The sequence below is a fragment of the Oryzias latipes genome, chromosome 13 (assembly GCF_053564925.1).
Source record: "Oryzias latipes strain Hd-rR chromosome 13, Olatipes_Hd-rR_3.1".
In the NCBI taxonomy this organism is placed as follows: domain Eukaryota; kingdom Metazoa; phylum Chordata; class Actinopteri; order Beloniformes; family Adrianichthyidae; genus Oryzias; species Oryzias latipes.
In genome coordinates this window covers 6,427,552-6,445,248 of record NC_136249.1, presented here as the reverse complement: position 1 = coordinate 6,445,248, position 17,697 = coordinate 6,427,552, and the positions used below count along the sequence as shown (strand labels likewise).

General features: G+C 39.8%; 1 protein-coding gene across 4 annotated transcripts in view; it reads left to right on the top strand.

The window, feature by feature from the left end:
• The window catches only part of LOC101157876 (CMP-N-acetylneuraminate-beta-galactosamide-alpha-2,3-sialyltransferase 4), a 43,859-nt gene extending 31,926 nt beyond the window's left edge, over positions 1-11,933 (top strand). For all 4 annotated transcript variants that reach the window (XM_023961430.2, XM_078929472.1, XM_023961429.2 and 1 more), the window contains 7 exons: positions 294-391; positions 506-569; positions 794-889; positions 4,509-4,698; positions 6,522-6,659; positions 11,003-11,155; positions 11,245-11,933. In XM_023961430.2, coding sequence (XP_023817198.1) covers positions 294-391; positions 506-569; positions 794-889; positions 4,509-4,698; positions 6,522-6,659; positions 11,003-11,155; positions 11,245-11,334 — 829 coding nt within the window. In that variant the 3' untranslated portion in view covers positions 11,335-11,933. The remainder of the gene's footprint in view (positions 1-293; positions 392-505; positions 570-793; positions 890-4,508; positions 4,699-6,521; positions 6,660-11,002; positions 11,156-11,244) is intronic.
• The last annotated feature ends 5,764 nt before the right edge of the window (positions 11,934-17,697 follow it).

The following is a 17,697-nucleotide window of genomic DNA, read 5'->3' as shown; positions in this document are numbered from 1 at the left end:
TACTCTGTCAGATCTATCTGCTTCTGTTTTGTCTATTAGTCATTTGCCTGTCGGTTTAGTGCAAAGAGTTGTTGCTAAACACGTATCTGGAACCTACTGTTCTGCTGTGATAAGATGGTTGGCAGTCTGCAAACGAGAAACTGAGAAATGAAAAGTATTTCCCTTTTTTAGTTGGCTCCTCTCAGGGTAGTTTTTACCTGTGCGACGTAGAACTTTATTGATCTGCTTAAAAAGGAGAAAACAAAAGCGTTGCGCTTCATAGTTTGATGAGATCTTGATCTTTTCTCATGCAGAATAAACAAAACGACTAAGCTTTTTCTAAAACTGGAGGATTTTTTCTGGAGGAAATATGTGTCCCAGCAACCTTTACCATACGGCATCAAAGGAAGTGGTATGTTTTCTATCATCTCATTTTAACAGAAACTGATCTTTAGAATAATGCAGCTGCCCATGTGGAATGAGAGGACTTTACATTTTGACCCTGTTTTATCGCTAATGTTTTCAGAGCTGTTGTTACTCAAAGTTCTTTCTGCAACTAAAAGTTATGACATGCCCGCTCACATTGAAAGGTAAGTTAACCATTTTATAGTTACAGCACTTGGGAGCTGTGCCTGCTGTATAATCTTTGTTAGGGTAATAAAATGACTTTTTCAAAAAGGCCATTTAAATGCATGTTTTTTTTCATACAAAGCAATCAGGAGGAAGCTATTGTAAGCTCTTGTAGCTGGAAACCTTTAAACATTGATATAATGCAATCTGGAAATGCAAAAGTACCGTTTCATTCTTTTCACAGCCTTGAATGCAGAACGTGTGTAGTGGTGGGAAATGGCTTTGCCATCAAAAACACCTCCCTGGGAAGGATCATAAACAACTATGACGTAGTCATAAGGTAAGCATTTATGACTGAGAAGGTCATTAAACCTTAAAACAACAAAACCTGTTTTTGTGTTCTTTTATCTTCAATCTTGATCCTTCCACCTTTTTCTGACACGTGGCCTTATCTCTAGGTTTATCACGTTAGTCTTGTAATCATCATGGTGTTTTGTTGTTGTTTTTTTATGTTACATGACAATCTAAATGATATAATCCCCAGCCTTGATAAAATACAGGGCTGTGTCAGGAAGGGCATCTGTCATAAAATCTGTTCTGCTCCAGATTCAAAGATTTGAATAAAGAAATACTCAGACGAGTGTTTTTAATCAGAATTTTCTTTATATAGTTCCTCCATAAGAAAGTACTTAAAGAATATATAAAAAACACAGTTTTTATTAAAATGGGTCAGAAAAACCTTTTTTTTTTTCCTTAAACAGTTGAAGTTCCATCTAAAGAGAGGTCTACAGTACAGATCAAAGGTTTGGACCCATCTTCTCATTCAAAGAGTTTTCTTTATTTTCATGAGTATGAAAATTGTAAATACACACTGAAGCTCATCAAGAGATTGTAAAGAGTGTACAAAGCAGTAATCAAAGCAAAAGGTGGCTACTTTGAAGAACCTACAAGATGACATATTTTCAGTTGTTTCACACATTTTTGTTATGTATATAATTCCACATGTGTTCATTCACAGTTTTGATGCCTTTAGTGTGAATCTACAATTTTCATAGTCATGAAAATAAAGAAAACTCTTTGAATGAGGTGTGTCCAAACCTTTGATCTGTACTGTATGTCTAGTTAAGTGCGAGGGAAACATGTAGAAATTAGAGGAATAAAGGCGCGTCAGACCATGAAGCTTTGGGGAAAGAGCAGTGCATTCTAGAGCTATAGAATTTCATCACTAAAATTAATTCCATCATTTCCTTTGATGCTACGTTCAAACCAGGCATGTGACGGGCATTCAAGGATGGGCTTTTAGCAGTGTTCACACTGGAAGCAAGGAGGGATTTCTTTTTCTCCCCCTTACTAGCTCAAGTCTGCCAGCGATGGTTAGAAGAGACTTGGTGTGAAATGTTGAAGCAATGCAAATCTCTTGCTCCAGGCGTTTTCTTTCTCAGCTCCATTCCGATATATGACAGATAAAATTCTGGCCGGGCACAAACCGCAATTATACTTTTTATTTTTATTTTTTTCCTCCATGATCAATTTTCAGACCTGTTGGCACCTTTGGGAATGAAAAGGAATACCATCCATATGTCACTACCAAATCAGAGTCCCTGATTGGTCAAAGTTCAACCTAGTTTTACTTGCAACACGCTCTCAATTGATGCACATTTTGTACGTGGAGCATGAAAACTTGCATAGCAAGTCATGAACGCAATCGTTTTGAAAGCATGAAACGAACAATGACATAGACTTTACCTTGCACTGCGTCGCCGACACTGAACGTAGTAGCTCAAGAGATTTCTTTTTTTCCACCTGACTTTTTTTTTCTAGACTTTTTGGAACTCCAGTCACACTTCAGGCTGGGTTTACTGTGCAAACTAGTTTAGTGTATAAATTGTAGGATGGAACTGTGGCTTGCATTTGAATGACCTGACATAAGCCTTATGGACATGCCCTTTGTCCTACAGTTTAGTGTCAAGTTTCTTGCAAGACTCATGTTGTTGTGCAAGAACTCATTTTGTTTAAGGATGAAGGCCCTTGGTGAATGTGGCTTTGCAGCTGTTGAACAAACGCACACGCTGAGCTTTTATCTCTATCTAAAAGGCCGAATACACCACACCCCCTGCCCCCCTTTTAGAAGCTTATGGTTTCCTGGCCGAGCAGATTAAATATATTGACATTCAGAGTTCATTGCGTACAAACCAGGATTTCAGCAGTGTTTGACCAGGCCTCTAAATCTGTTACAGAACTTCCTATTTGACGAGGGCTATGCTGGCATGTGATTGGGATTATTGACCCAAGAAACGCGTGAAGTAAAACGAGGATCTTTTGTAAACATGGCAGGTGTTAACTGAAACGCCAAAGAGGCTTTTGATGAAATAAAAATAGTTTTTAGTGAAAGATTTCTGATGGCGGACATGTCCAAATAAAATTATGCTCAAAATTGTATTTTGAGCATTCATTTATTCAAATCGTTGTAATTTAGCTGCAGATGTAAAAAGGCCGTTTGACAAATTGTGACAGCAATTTCACTGGGCATGCCACAGGCTCTCTGCTCTGAGGGGAAAGGTGGCGGGGTGGTTCTTTGCCAGTGGGCTCGCCCACAACCCGGGTGAATTTCTAATGAACTCTTGCCGCACTGCAGAAACTGTCCAGAAATTTGACAGGATTTTAAACACATTTTTGGCTCAGGGTAGAATTTTGGGGTCTTAACTATGCCATTTCTAGGAAAATCAAAAAAACGCGGCGTGTTCTACAACACGGTTTCCGCAGAGCAGCAGTAGTTGTGGTTGGGACTTTTGGTGCAGAGCAAGCCCACCGCTTTACCTGTTACCCGTCTCTTCACATGCTTTCCTGCTAGCTTACAGCCCCAACCTAACATTAGCGGTGCATCAAAACTGGTGAGCGATATTGGATCCAGCCGTACAGCTTTGATCCAGATTCCAGCTCAGGTGAGAAACAAAGACGTCCATCGGTCCATTTATCTGCAAGTGGATGATCAGAATGGAGCAGAGCTTGTGGCCCACTGATTCGTAGATTCTCCACTACAACTGCAACTGTTTTCAAACTTCATTTTAATGTGAGCTATTTGAATAAATACTCAAAAATGTAATTGTAATATATTTATATATGCTAATCGTTGCGATATTGAATAAAGCATCAGTTCGGAGAGAATTTTCACCTCACTGCTTGTTTTTATTTTTTTATTTTTATGGATGAAGCAAAATTTCATTTTGAAGAAGCCAGTGCAGTGATGTAGAAAATTTAAGCTATGTCACCGGAACTTCTTTTTTTAGACGTGCATAATCACTCTGGCATATCACTTTTTAATGCTCACCTAGCAGCCAATCAGGATGGAGTATTTACCCGGACCATGGTATAAAATTGTATGAAAGCTTGTCTAAAATCATGACTGTTCCAGACTTTAGCTGCCATAAAATGAAACGCTGCTAGACTGTGGGCAACTGCAGGGGATCTTTCCTTTTGCAGACTAACTAGCAAAGTTTATTCTCTGAGAGGCCGAGCAAAGATCTGAGGAGAGTACTGATGAGGTCTTGCGTCCTGGTTTTGTTCAGGAGCTGAGCGGCAGCTTACTGCAGGCTGCCTTGTAAAACAATTAGACCATTACAGTAGTCTAATCTGTTCCAAGACGGCATTCTTTGGAATCTAGCAATGGTTGTAAAATTGAAAAAATTCTATACTCAACCTATAAAGATTACCACCCTTTAGTCTCACCATCCAGCGGTCAAAGCCGAACTTCTTAAGTGCTTTGGCTTTTAAGGTGGAAGTGCGCCAACTAAGTATTCGCCATTTACTGTTTTACTTTATAAACGTGTGAATATGAATAATGTATTATTGCAAGCGGCATGATGGGTACAAAGTGCCTTAACTCTGGAAATGTTATAGCTGGAGAAAGATATTCTAATTTTGTGATGTACCCTTATTTTGTGGTATTCTCTTGCTTCCAGGTTAAATGATGCTCCAGTTAGGGGCTATGAGGAGGATGTGGGAAACAAGACCACTTTGAGGATATTTTATCCCGAGTCGGCCTCCTCCAACCCCAGGTTGCACAATGAGGAGGACACACTGATGGTCTTGGTGCCTTTTAAACCAGATGATCTTCGCTGGCTTAAAGAGATCCTCTATGATGAGAAAAGGGTACAGGATACTATTACGAAGGAATTCATTACCACACGGTTCAGTTTCTTCATTTCCCTCTTTACCACACAGTTTAGTTTTTTCCAGAAACCTCACTTGAATGCAGCTTCCATTGCGTCTTCTCATTCTGGTTAATGGTTGCTAGGTTATCACCTGCTAATTTGCTCATTTAGTGTTCCCGGGGGTGTAAAGATCAGAGCCTGTGTTGCAGCTTCTGGCAGATGGAATCACTAGCCGCGGTTACATGGGCAAAATATCTTGATCGGATCAATGGTCAGATTAGAACTAACGTTCACATGGTCACACTTTCAGTCGGAATAAATCATTTGGGCATGCACAGTAGTGTTGAAAATACCAGAAGAGGAAATGAGTTCCACTGTTCACAAAGTGAGCTGCCATATACATTCATGCAGCAGCTCCGTAATATACGAGATGATCTTCTAAACGTGCTTTTATTAATTTTATATTATGAAGCGCCTGTTCGCTCATTTTATTTTTAATCCGTGTGGTCAGTGCTTTTATTTGTGGAAGAACGGAGCTGGAAGAAGACGGGGGTTTGGAGTGGGATAACACACGCTAACAACATTAGCCTTGTTTGATGAACACAAAATCCCTACGGGAAATGCTGCAATCTGCATCTTGGCTGCAGGTAAATGTGTGGGAATAACATCAGTCTTTATTTTGTCGGGACACGACTGGAAACACAAATCCACATGATTGTTTGAACAGTTTCTAAAGACTAAGCGGAAGCTCACACACGGTTCTCCTGAGTCCGGCAGCCGCCAACCCAGAGCGGCGGGTCGGAAACCTCCCCCACACGTAACAAAGCCCCTCCTCCCTGTCCGCAAACACAAAGCTATAAGTCCGGCTGCTGTGCTCAGACACGGTTCACTCGGGTGGAGCAGCCAGTTGGTCCTGTATGAGCTCCAAAGCTTTCTCTGGAGCACTGCACCTTCAATGCATGACGTAAACCAGAGCAGTAGTGACACATGATCAGAATTAACTGTTTACCAGCAACATGATCAGATAAACAATCAGCATAACCCAGCCACTGGATCGGAAATCAATTTTGATCCGAACGAGTCTGATCGGGGCAGAGTATTCCGAACGGCGTTTTTACGTGACGAATTTTTCTTCCGATCAGGCATTCTTTCTGATTGCTTTTGTCCATGTAAACACAGCTAATGTATTCGTCCAATCACCTACACCACATGTGTCAAACTCGAGGCCTGGGGTCCAAATGTGGCCCACCATGTCACTTTGTGGCCCACAAGAGCATAAAAGTTTTTAATTTCTTAAAAGATTTTTTTTTTTTTTTTTTAGTTTATTACAGATCTGTGTAGCTGTTGTAATTATTCAGTGTTTGCAGGTCTTATATGTGTATGCAGAGAAACTGTCATCAAACCATCAGTTGGATGCAAGGTTGTGTGCAGCCTTTTTTTTGTAAAATGTTACACTAATACATGTTCTTTCTAGCTCAGTTTTATTTGTCTTTATTCACTTGGACAGTTTGATCTTTCATTAATGGAGTAATGTGGATTTTAATAAGCAGACACAATTTAAAAAGATTTATGTTAGAGTAACACGCAAACACATGTTTTCTATGCAACTGGAATTGTCACTTTAAAAAGTTATGAGTTATTTAACATTAAGGAGTAGTTACATTTATAAGTTATATCTGGCCCTTTTAGGACAGCCACTCTGCTGACGTGGCCATCAGTGAAAATGAGTTCGACACCTTGACCTACATAATTTTAGAAATCGTTTTGTTCTCCTGACGTGAGAAAACATTCATTCTCTTTATCTCTGTGCTGTCTTTCAAGGTCAGGAAAGGCTTTTGGAAGCCCCCTCCTCTAATCTGGCTGGGTCAAAGTAGTAAAGTGAGAGTGTTGGACCCATACTTCATGCAGCAGACTGCAAACAAACTGCTCCAGTTTCCTCTGGCACCAAAAAAGGGTCAGGTAAGGGATTCTTTGTGTTTGGTCACAAGGCTGATACTTTGAAAATGAGTTTATATTTTTATACCCTGATGTCCTTAACCAAAATTCTACCATTTTAAGCTCTTTTTAAACTTGGTTGCAGTGAATTTTCTTATACACTTTTTGTTTTTCCACTCATGGTTTGGGCATTCAGATTACTTGCTATTTTATTTCATGTTGGTTCAAAAAGCCTTCTATGTTGAAAAGAAGAACGGATTGTAGATTAGACTGTTTTGGAGTTCTGGAACTCTGGCACCAGATCAGGAACTCATCCTATCAAGGCCAAGAAGCAAATGCATTGGCTCTCCTTGAAAAACCAATTATGTCCGAAGTGTTGTGTACATACTTCAAATGACAGCTCCCACAGTTGCATATCTGAAGAGCAAATAACTTGATTACATTTATTTTTCCTCTAGCAGTCCTCAAGTTTAGTGGAGGTGAGGTTAAAGCAGAAATAGCCAACCTCATTCTCTGGCAAACCTGTTCATACTTGCTGCATAAGACCCCAGGGAAGGTTAGTTTTTATCGGGCCTTCTTCTAACCTTTTTTTTAATCTTTATTTTTTATTGTTTTGGATTGGGTGAGAGTTGGGGGGGGGGGGGGGGGGGGTTGTATAGCAGACAACAGTACTTTACAGTAGTTTACTTCCTGCTCCACCAAAAGGAAGTCAATTCCAGTGCCAATGTTTTGCAATTCAGTGTTGGAACCAGACATCAGTAAGCAGTGATTAGGCAGTGATTTCTTTTTTTTCTTTGAAGCAGCTATCATTGGCTACACCAAATCTGTCAACCCTTTGAACGTTCAACGTAGGGGGCCAGCAGGAAAGCAGGAATTTAGATTAAACTTGCGTCTTCCTCGGCACACATACCGTATTCCCCGTCTCACGCTTACCCTTTCTGCTGGAGCACCCCTAGTGGCCGTTAGAAAAAATGCATTATAAAAAAGAAAAAAATTGCATCATTGAATAAGCCGCAGTATTGAAAGCGGGTGACAAAAGTAGGGATTTATAATCCAGAAATTACGGTAGTCAATTGTTTAAATTCTGCTGCTTAAAAAGATGAGAGGCTTGTGATTTTTCACCTTAGGTTTACCTCAGCTGAGATAAAATGAGAAAAGGATATCTAGAAAATCAGCACTGTCTGATTTTTAAAGAATTAATTTGTAAACTATGGTGGAAAATGAGTATTTGGTCAATAAACAAAAATTCAACTCAATACTTTGCTGTCATTGCCAACAAAGGGTATATAACAGTCAGACATTTTCTGTAAGTCTTCACAAGGTTTTACAAACTATTGCTGGTATTGTTGGCCCATTCCTCCATCCAGTTCTCCTCTAGAGCAGTGATGTTTTGGGGCTGTTGCTGGGCTTTCAACCAGAGGGCTGCATTGGGATTGGGTCCCGGTGGGTCCCGCGGGACCCAACGCAAATCTCGCGGGATTGGGTGGTTTGAATTGTACTGCGGGCGGGAGCGGGCGGCAAAAAATAAACTCCGGGATCAGTTTTGCCATGAATATCTCATGAATATATATTAGCGGACTACGTTAGGCTGTGCGGCTGTTGGAGTCTTATGTACTGAAGCTCTGTGAAGGCACCAGGTATAGACGCCCAATGGCCTGTGTCATCTAACCTGTTGTTGGGGGTGTGCAACGCCCCGCCCCGCCTCTTAGAAATTGTGTTCTTTAAAGCCTGATACCGCGGTCGCGTATGGGCGGAGCTATCAGCTAAAGTTCTGGTCTGATCGCTGCATGGAGCGATGTGTTTATCAATGCATGGTAGACACAGAGAATGTGGAGAGATCAGGTTTATTATTTTGAATAGTTCTATTTGGTAATCATGTTTCCATGTTTGAGTTCATAAAATCATCCCAGAGAAAGTCTCTGCTTCAAGTCCTCCAGTGAAAGCTGCGTTTCAATATGACGCCCGTGTTTCAATCTCTCTGACAGAGTTTAAAGCCAAAGCCCCTCCCCCGCCTCTCTACCTGCTTTTCCTCTCTACCTGTTCACCTGTTCACATCCTCTGCAGCTTAGAGTTATTTTCCCCGCGCTCCCAGTGTATATTTTGCACAGAGCGCAAAATACGGTCATAGCTGGTTAACACGTTAGTCGGAACGCTCTAGCGCAGCAGAAGGATGAAAGAGCTGTCAATCTATCTGGCAACACTGCGCGGGATAAGGAAGAAGCGGAGGTTTCCTGACAGGGACATGATGTCAATTGATGAAGCAGAAAAGAACCTCAAACGAGGTTCATCGTGAGACACGCATGGTGTTCAGATCTGCGTGCCGATGCCCCACTGAGGCGCAAAAACGGGAAAAGGCTGAAGCTAAAAAAAAAAAAGTATTTTTCCGTCAGGAAAAAATTAATTCATAGATTTTCAGCTCTGTTGAACCATTAATGTTTTTCTTCCCCCATAAATTCAAATGACTTTGACCTGCATCTTTACCAGCTGGTTCAGCGCGCTTCAGGCCGTCTGTCTGCGCGCAGACATACGCACACTTTTTTACCGAACAGGATTTGTGAAAATATATTTAATGATGATGTTGCACATTACACAAAAGAGGAATGCATGAAAAGATGAGTCTGGGGGAGGGACATGAATCTCTTTAATATCAATACAAATACGTGTTTTTTTCCTGTGGGACGGGAGACGATACAAAATCAATGCATCTCTATTACTGTGCGGGAATTAATTCACTGAGTTTTGCGGTTGCGGGCGGGAGTGGACATGCATATTGCGGGAGCGGGCGGGAGTGGACATGCATATTGCGGGAGCGGGCGGGATTGGTCAGAAATTCGGCGGGTGCGGGCGGGAGCGAGATGAGAAAAATAGTCCCGCGCAGGGCTCTACTTTCAACTCCTCCAAAGATTCATGGGGTTGAGATCTGGAGCCTGAATAGCCACTCCAGGACCTTGCAAGGGAAGTGTCACATGTCCCAGGAATGGGTGGACCAAAGACCAAGTTTCCAGTATCATTTTATTATTTTTTAAAGGAATTTATTTGTTCTCAAATTCTTAATTTTTTTCCAGTAATTTTTTAGCATGTTTTTTTTTTTTTTTACACATACCACAGCTGAAAAAAAGAAAACCACTTAATTGTCATGTTTTGATCTGGTTTCTATGACAAATACTTTCTATTGGGAATATTAAATCGAGTAAAAATTATCCGGCAAAAGTGATGGTGTAGCTTTTAATAGCGAATAGCATTAAAAAAAACAAAAAAAAGTTGGTTTGGTGTCCAAATTCCTCTTATAATCAAGGGTACAAGATAGTCCCACACTACATAGCTCTTAGTTAGGGAGTAGTGAAGGATTTTGGACATAACTAAAACCTGCTGTAGTCCTGACTAGCAGAAGCAGCTGAAGGACGGCGGTCAGCTGGAATTAAGCAGCCAGTAATCAAGTCTGCGCTTCAGATTTCAGCATTTCTCTCAAAGTCTGTTTGACTGCATGTCACTTTTCCACATTCCAAATGCACTATACTAATGAATGTTACACAGTGATCTTTCACTTGGTCAGGACACCAATGTTTCCACTTCTCTGGTTGCTGCTAAGAATAAATCAATTGTTTCCTTGTCAGAAGACATCCTAATTGGAATATTTGCACAGGATTGTTTGAGCATTCAGAGGTTACATGTTGACGGTATCATCAATTTAGATTTGTTTTTTTTTGGTTTTGTAGTTCTTGCTTACAGAGTTGGATTATTTTTTTTATAAATACATTGCAAATACCTTAACATTAAAAATATAAAAATAAATATTGCAATTGAACGAATCATCTTTTGTCTGAAATGTGATCCAGATTTTTATTTTCTTTAATATTACATTTGAAAGACCCGCATAAGAAAAAATCCGGACTTTGGGGTGTTTTAAACCTGTTCTTGCAGCATTTTTCTAATGGAGGACATGTGTAAAGAATATTAAGCTTGAAATCGTTGCAAATCAGGAGCAGATGAAAAAATGGTGATGGAAAAAGCTTGTAGCTGTGATGTAGGTGCTACAGCCAGCGTTCCTCCATTCTGATGCATCCACTTGCAGACAAAGTGATCCAAATTAAATAATTAAAAGACCATTGAAAACAATGGAATTAAATCAGAAGATGACTGGAGTAGGACTTTAAGCCTTTTACTTTCACTTCCATCTAGTGGACATTTGAAGTATGTACAGTAAACAGTTTGGTTGTTGGACAATTTTACTCCTTTTTTCCCTCCAATCAAATCTAACCTAAGCACTTTGGTTGAATATTTGGTATTATATATGAGCACCTAAACATGTGAATTTACAGTCTTTAAATCAAACACTTTAACCTGCTGTCCTCTGCTGTTTCTCGCAGAACCATTTTCATCCCACCACAGGGCTTCTTGCTGTGTTTGTGGCTCTCAATTACTGTGACATGGTCCACATTGCTGGTTTTGGTTATCCCCCAAAGAGTGACAAGCGGCAACCCATCCATTACTATGGATACCATACTATGAAATCTATGAAGGTGAGTGGAGTTGACTAAAACAGTTAAAAATGTGATCTCTGATTTGAACAAAAGATTGTTGTTGTTTTTTTTTAAATCTGTTCTTGCAGAACTCTCCACATGATGTCAGTCGTGAAGGCCGAGCCTTGAAAAGGTTGGAGGATTCAGGAGCGGTCATGTACCTGCACCGACACCTGTGACACTGGCTGCTCCAGTTCTGCTCCCTTTACTTTATAGCCACTGCACAATGAGCAGATATTGCATTAGAATGTATTTTCATTTGGTTTCTGACCTAAAATGGATAAACTGATTTTTGCCTTGGGACTTGTGAATTAAAGTGGTTCAAATCAAATGAGGGGTAGCATAACGACTTCAATGTGAGGTTTACTGTGATACTTTAGCTGAGCTTTCTCACCTACACGACTCTTACTACAGTTCAAGACTAATTCCAGTCTTTGGCGGCAGACAGGAAATCCTGTTACACTTTAAGAAAACCTTGTAGATTTGCAGCTCTGAAAATGTTTGTTTCTTTAAAGATTTCATGTAGATTTCTAAGCTGGTGCGTTAATCTTTCTGCAGTTGTCAAATTATTTTGGCTCCAAGTTTGTAGAATCTTTTTTCCCCCCTGCATTTTAAATAAACATAACCTACAGCTTTATTTTACCCTGTAGCCTGGACTGATATTGATATTTACTAATTTACATAAATATGGCAAACTTGTCGTCAAATGTATTTTTGTATTCAGATAAAATGTATTTTTTTATGATTTTCTTTTTTAAATTAAAGGCATTTAACTGAACTGTATGCAATCTTTCAATTGTCTGCAAATGTATTTGTCACAAAGCGGGCTCAACACCAGCTGAATTGTAGCTGAACCAGGGCTTGAATTGTTAAGTTTACAGGAACTCTTTAACCACTAGGTGGCAGATTCCTCTGCATTAACAGGAGTTCAGATTGAGTCTCCTAAATGCACATTTAGGTTGACCTCCAAACTCTCAAATGACACATTGAGTTTGGATCTTAGATGTTGTTTTAGATGTTTGGTACGGTGACCGAGGCCTAAAAATAATGGCAAACAAGAAAATAGAAAAATAAAAATGACCTCAGTTTTTCCTAGAGGTAATTACTTGACTTCCAGGTCTTGATGTCTCTGGTGCAGGCATTAAGTTTCTCTATATGGTCTTTCTGGTCAGATTTAATGGATAAATAAAACCACGCATCATCCGTATAACTGAAAATTAAGAGCAGGAAGGACCTTCAAGTGTTAAACGCAGTTTCTTTTTGTAGTTCGGTTTTAGTTTTGAATGTTGCACACTCCACCAGCAGCATCTTGAGACAATGTTCCTGCCAGTGCACACACAAGGCCTTTAGATTGATTCATTGGATTCTGTTCCTTAGGTTTCTGAAAGCAGCTCCTCATCATAACCCCATCATAGCATTGATCTCTGATGTAATTTAACTGAAACAAGTAAACCAACACTTGAAATGACAGAAACTAAACTGATTTACAGCCACGTTGTATGGCCGTAAAAAAATAATAAAATGGCGGCTTTCTGTTGCTTTTATCACCATAGCAACAAATATGTTTTGGTCGCCTGAGGATACCAAACAGATCGTAAGTTTCAGAAGAGTCAGCCAAAGGAAACTTTGGGACTTTTTAGCTGGTACTAAAGGTGTTTTTATTGAGAAGTCAAGATGGCAGAGCCTTCCTGAGGTCAAACGCCAAAACTCCACGGATGGTTGTAGACTCAAGCTGGCGTCGTGTGTAAAGGTTTGTGTAAATCGCTCAAATTCTTTGGAAAAACGTGGAAATAGACCACAATGTATCGCGTTTGAACAATTTTTAAGACACTATCAGCATTTTCATCATCAGATCACAGTGGATTCATAAATAATCATCGTAAAACGCTCATATCAATTTGCTGTAGTAATTAGGGATTATGGTTGGAATTCAGATGTAGCCCAAATCTAGGATTTTGCCAGAAAATGGCCGCCAAGTCATAGTCAGTGTACTCCCTAACTACTAAAAAACTATATAGTGCTGGAATATCTAATGCCCTGGATTTTAAAAGTAATTGGGACACCATTCTCACTACTTTTTCTTTTAATATGACCATACCAATCTCACAAAGCCAAAATCTAAGCAATATGAGTGTTTTACGATGATTATTTAGGAATTTACTGTGTTCTGATGATGAAAACGTTGATGGTTTATTTAAAAAAATACATTAAAACACTTTTTTTTTCAACAAAAATTGTTCAAACGCAATGCATTGTGGTTTATATTCGCCAATGTAGTGAGCATTGATGCACACTGTTTTGTCGCCGAGACTTCTGGGAGATTTCTAAGGCACTCAATTTTGTATTTGTAAATTCGGACAGCACTGCAAAATGGCCAATGCACCATATAGTGAGTACTGAAGGAATTCGGACAAACCCTTAATGTTCTCCTGTACCCTGCCATAGACTTTCCCAGGGAGGCTGAGGAGTGTGATTCCCCTGTAGTTGGAACACACCTTTCTTAAAAAGGGGAACCACCCCCCCTTTCTGCCAGTCCACTGATACAGATAAAAAGTGAAAATCGCCAAATCTCAAACTTTGCCACGAAAGGGCTGCCAAGCCGTAGGTCGTTTGGCCATCCAATAAGAATTTCAAAAATATCTTTAGATATCCCCGATAAGTGTGTTTTGGATTCATTTATGTATTTAAAAAAATTTATTTTTGGCTCCATAAGCGATTTTCAGCCCATTCATGTTTTTTACGGTCTCGTTCGCCATGATGTCTTCGTCTGGTGGGGGTGTCCTTCTATATGCCCGAAATTCATTTTCACTGTCAAACTTTGACAGGTGACTCCGCCTCAGTCACAGTCAATTGTTTTTATATACATCACACGCTACCATCTGATGACGACCCTGAAGAAAACTGAAAAAGTCCGTAGAAACACAGGAGGGTATTCCAGGAAGCATGTTTAAACTAGCCTGACTTTAAGCCTGAACTCTGGCTGAAATCCGCCTGAACTTGCTTACTCTGGGTATGTCGGTATATATATATATATATTTTATCCAATTTTGCCAACTTAAATGAATTACTTCTATTGGTAACAAGTAATTGAGTTAAATTTATTCAACCTAATTTCTTTCGTCTATAAAACTTAGTGTTTATTCAACTCAAATTTACATATTTATTTAACTAAATGTCATATTCAATCCAATTCAATTAATATTTTTTCCATCTTAATGAATTATAATTCTTGAACTCTCATATGTCTAAGTTTGAGCCGGCAGATATACTCATTTTTATAACAATAAAAAGAACAAAATTTTATGTGAATGGAGAGTTCATCCATTTTAGAATTATCCAATATTGTCATTACTTCACATGGGTGTAGGGGTGCTATATAAACTCGATATCTTCTCCCTCCCTCTTACTCATGGTGCAGAGACTTGAGCAAAGTAGGACAAAATAACTCGGCAAAACATGGTAAAACACAGTAAAACAGCTAAACAACTAAACACATTTGGTAAAAACCCACACTTGAACCCAAATCCGTCCAGACAGGCAAAGGGAATGGTATCCCAGAATCCCTTGCGGTGCCACTCTAACAGCAGCACCAAAGTTACATCTACTTAATTGAATTAATTTGAATGAAAGTAAAATAACTGTCTGAAAACTATGTGTTATTTTTAAACTGACTTAACAAAAAAATGATTTTTAATTATCTTAACTGAAGCAAATAATTAAGTTAGATCAACAAAGTTTATCTTTCCAACATCCGAATGTGGTCTTATCACCTTCTCACGGTGGAAAAAGTATTATTTGAGCTTCTTATCCACTAAATTATCTTCAAATGGACACGCCATGCTGCTTCACCTCTCTGAAAACAAACTAAGCTTCAACTAAACCTGCTCCGGACCAGGTTATGTTTAGAGAATGAGTTGCCATGGCAACTTGACATACCCTGAAACACACCTCCATTTCTGGAACCGAAAGCTGAGGTTATCAACTTCCTTAGCCTCAAACTTACCGTGGGAGCTAGCATAACCTGCTTCCTGGAATACCCCGCAGGTGTGTGAAAAACACAACACATGTCTGATAACAAAAGAAGTTTGGTGATGGCACTCACAGTCGCAATAAGGTGTGGTAAATGCTGAAGAGCTTGTTTAATCATCAATATTATTGAGATGATGACCAATTCTTTGAGTTTTAAGCATAGTCCAGCTGAAACTCAATCACCTCAGAGGTCACTTGAATCACTAATCCCTGTCTTAGAAGGCCAGTGCCTTCTCCATTAGGCCACTGAGGTTTGATGATGGCCATGTCCTGCTTTCAATTGGAGAAGTGCCCTAATGGGTAACTCAATTGTCCTCCTGGGGGACTTCAATGCCCACGTGGGCTATGACAGTGGCACCTGGAGGAGCGTGATTGGTAGCAATGGCCTTCCTGATCTGAACCCGAGAGGTGTTTTGTTGTTGGACTTCTGTCCTCGTCATAGTAAAGAGAAGGGCACAGCTGTCCACTGATCACTACCTGGTGGTAAGTTGGATTCACTGGAGGCCGGAAAGACTTGGGACACCCGTCAAGTGAGTGCCTCAGAAGTGGAAAGCAGTTCTCTGCAGGCACCGTTTTCCGTGCAGGTGGGGAGCTGTTAAATTCGACAGGGGACTTTGTCAGTCCCACCGACAAGCCTTCTTTTCAGGAAGCACAGGATGAAGACTTTGGGGTGAGGCTTTTCCATCACCCAGGCTGAAGTCATTGAGGTGGTCAATGAGCTCACCCTTGAGTACCTCAAGTCTATGGATGCTGTTGGAGTGTCTTGGATGACACATCTCTGCAGCATCGCGTGGCAGTCAGGAACTGCACCACTTGACTGGCAGATAGGGGTGTGTTCAAACTACAGGGGAATCACACTCAGCCCAAACAAAAATGTATTTTCCTATATACGAAACATAGTTTGTAAGATATTAAAAAGTACATTTTGCAATCATTTTCATAGATATTAAATACACCAAACATAAAAATTATTTTAAAAAGTTCCTTGAAAGGATATTTAGAATCTTCTTGATTAGCCTATTAGTTATTGATTAAATTTTTTTTCCAAAGGTACAGAATCTTTTTACAGACACACAAATCTCCTGCTACAAATACAAAACTTTCTTACAGATGAACAATACTTTAGCAAGAAGTCTAACTTCATACGTTAAGCCGTGCCGAAAGCGTGAGAGAGAACGTGTTTCTGCTCTGATGCAACAATAAAAACACCAGGACGTAATTTTAGATTTATTTATTCTCTATCGGATCAACTGAATTATTTCTTTCTTGTGTTAACAAGAAAAATATAAAATAAAATGTAAATTAATACATATTGTTTTCATGCAGACCTTTTATCATTAATTTATCATAATAGACTACACAAAACACACAGGAGACAAAACAAACTTTATAGTTTTTTTAATCTTATTTTACTTTATTCATTTTTATTTAAGAAGCATTAGTTAAAAGAGAGCTCTAAACCCTTTCTTTGTTTACATCTTTTATTTATATGATTCAATGCTTAATACATTTGGTTCTTAAGCAGGACATAGAGACCAACATGCAACACAAAAGGGTAAAGTAGGGGGGAGATAGGTGAGATGCAGGTGTATGGTACCGATTTTTTCATTTTTTCACCTCCCCCACACCTGGGCACTGCGCAGGGAGCACGTTAGTGCGGTTAATGTGATAAGTGCACGGTCCTTGCATTCAGCCTGGCTGTTAGAAATTGTGTAGGCATCCTATGGGGTCTAATGGACATTTATGTAATACATGCACATGCGTGTCCATTCATGCGGGGTCAGTAAGGGGCATTACCCGCACATTACTTACCACTATTCTAGAGTGTGGCGTAAGGACACTGTACAACAGCGTCACCTGTACGTCACATGTGCATATAACTTACATTATACTTACGAATACTTCACAAAACACTTACCGCACGCATGACACACCTAGTACTCGGTAAAAATGTATTTCTGGCAAAGTGAATGACCCCCCCCAAGAAAAACAAAACAAAAAACAAAACAATGACATCACAGCGAGTGATGGCGGGTGGCGCGTAGAGGCAGGTGGTAAGGGTGGAAGGGGCTGATGTTATTGGCACATATTTATATCTGTTAGAAATTCATGTTGACCGCACATAATACATGTGGTAAGTGCGTCCGAGGTTGAATTTTGTTGTTGGTTGCACGTATTCAAAATTAAAGTCCCATAAGTTGTCACACACCTACATGTGTGACATTTGTTCTCCACATTTGGCCCATTCCCTGGGAGAGCGGTGAGCTGCAGACACAGCAGCGCTCAGGAACCATTTGGTGTGTTTAACCCCGACCCTAAAATGAATCCTAACCTAAACCATTCCTCCGGGTCCATGTGGCCAAAATATTAAGAAAATTATGTGCGAATAGTCACTTTCTTAATAAAAATATAAATCGATGACCCAAACTAGCATGCTAGCATCCACTTTAGCACCCACTTCATACTTCCCAGCCTGATTTCTTTATATTAGAATGTGATTACTAACCTGCACA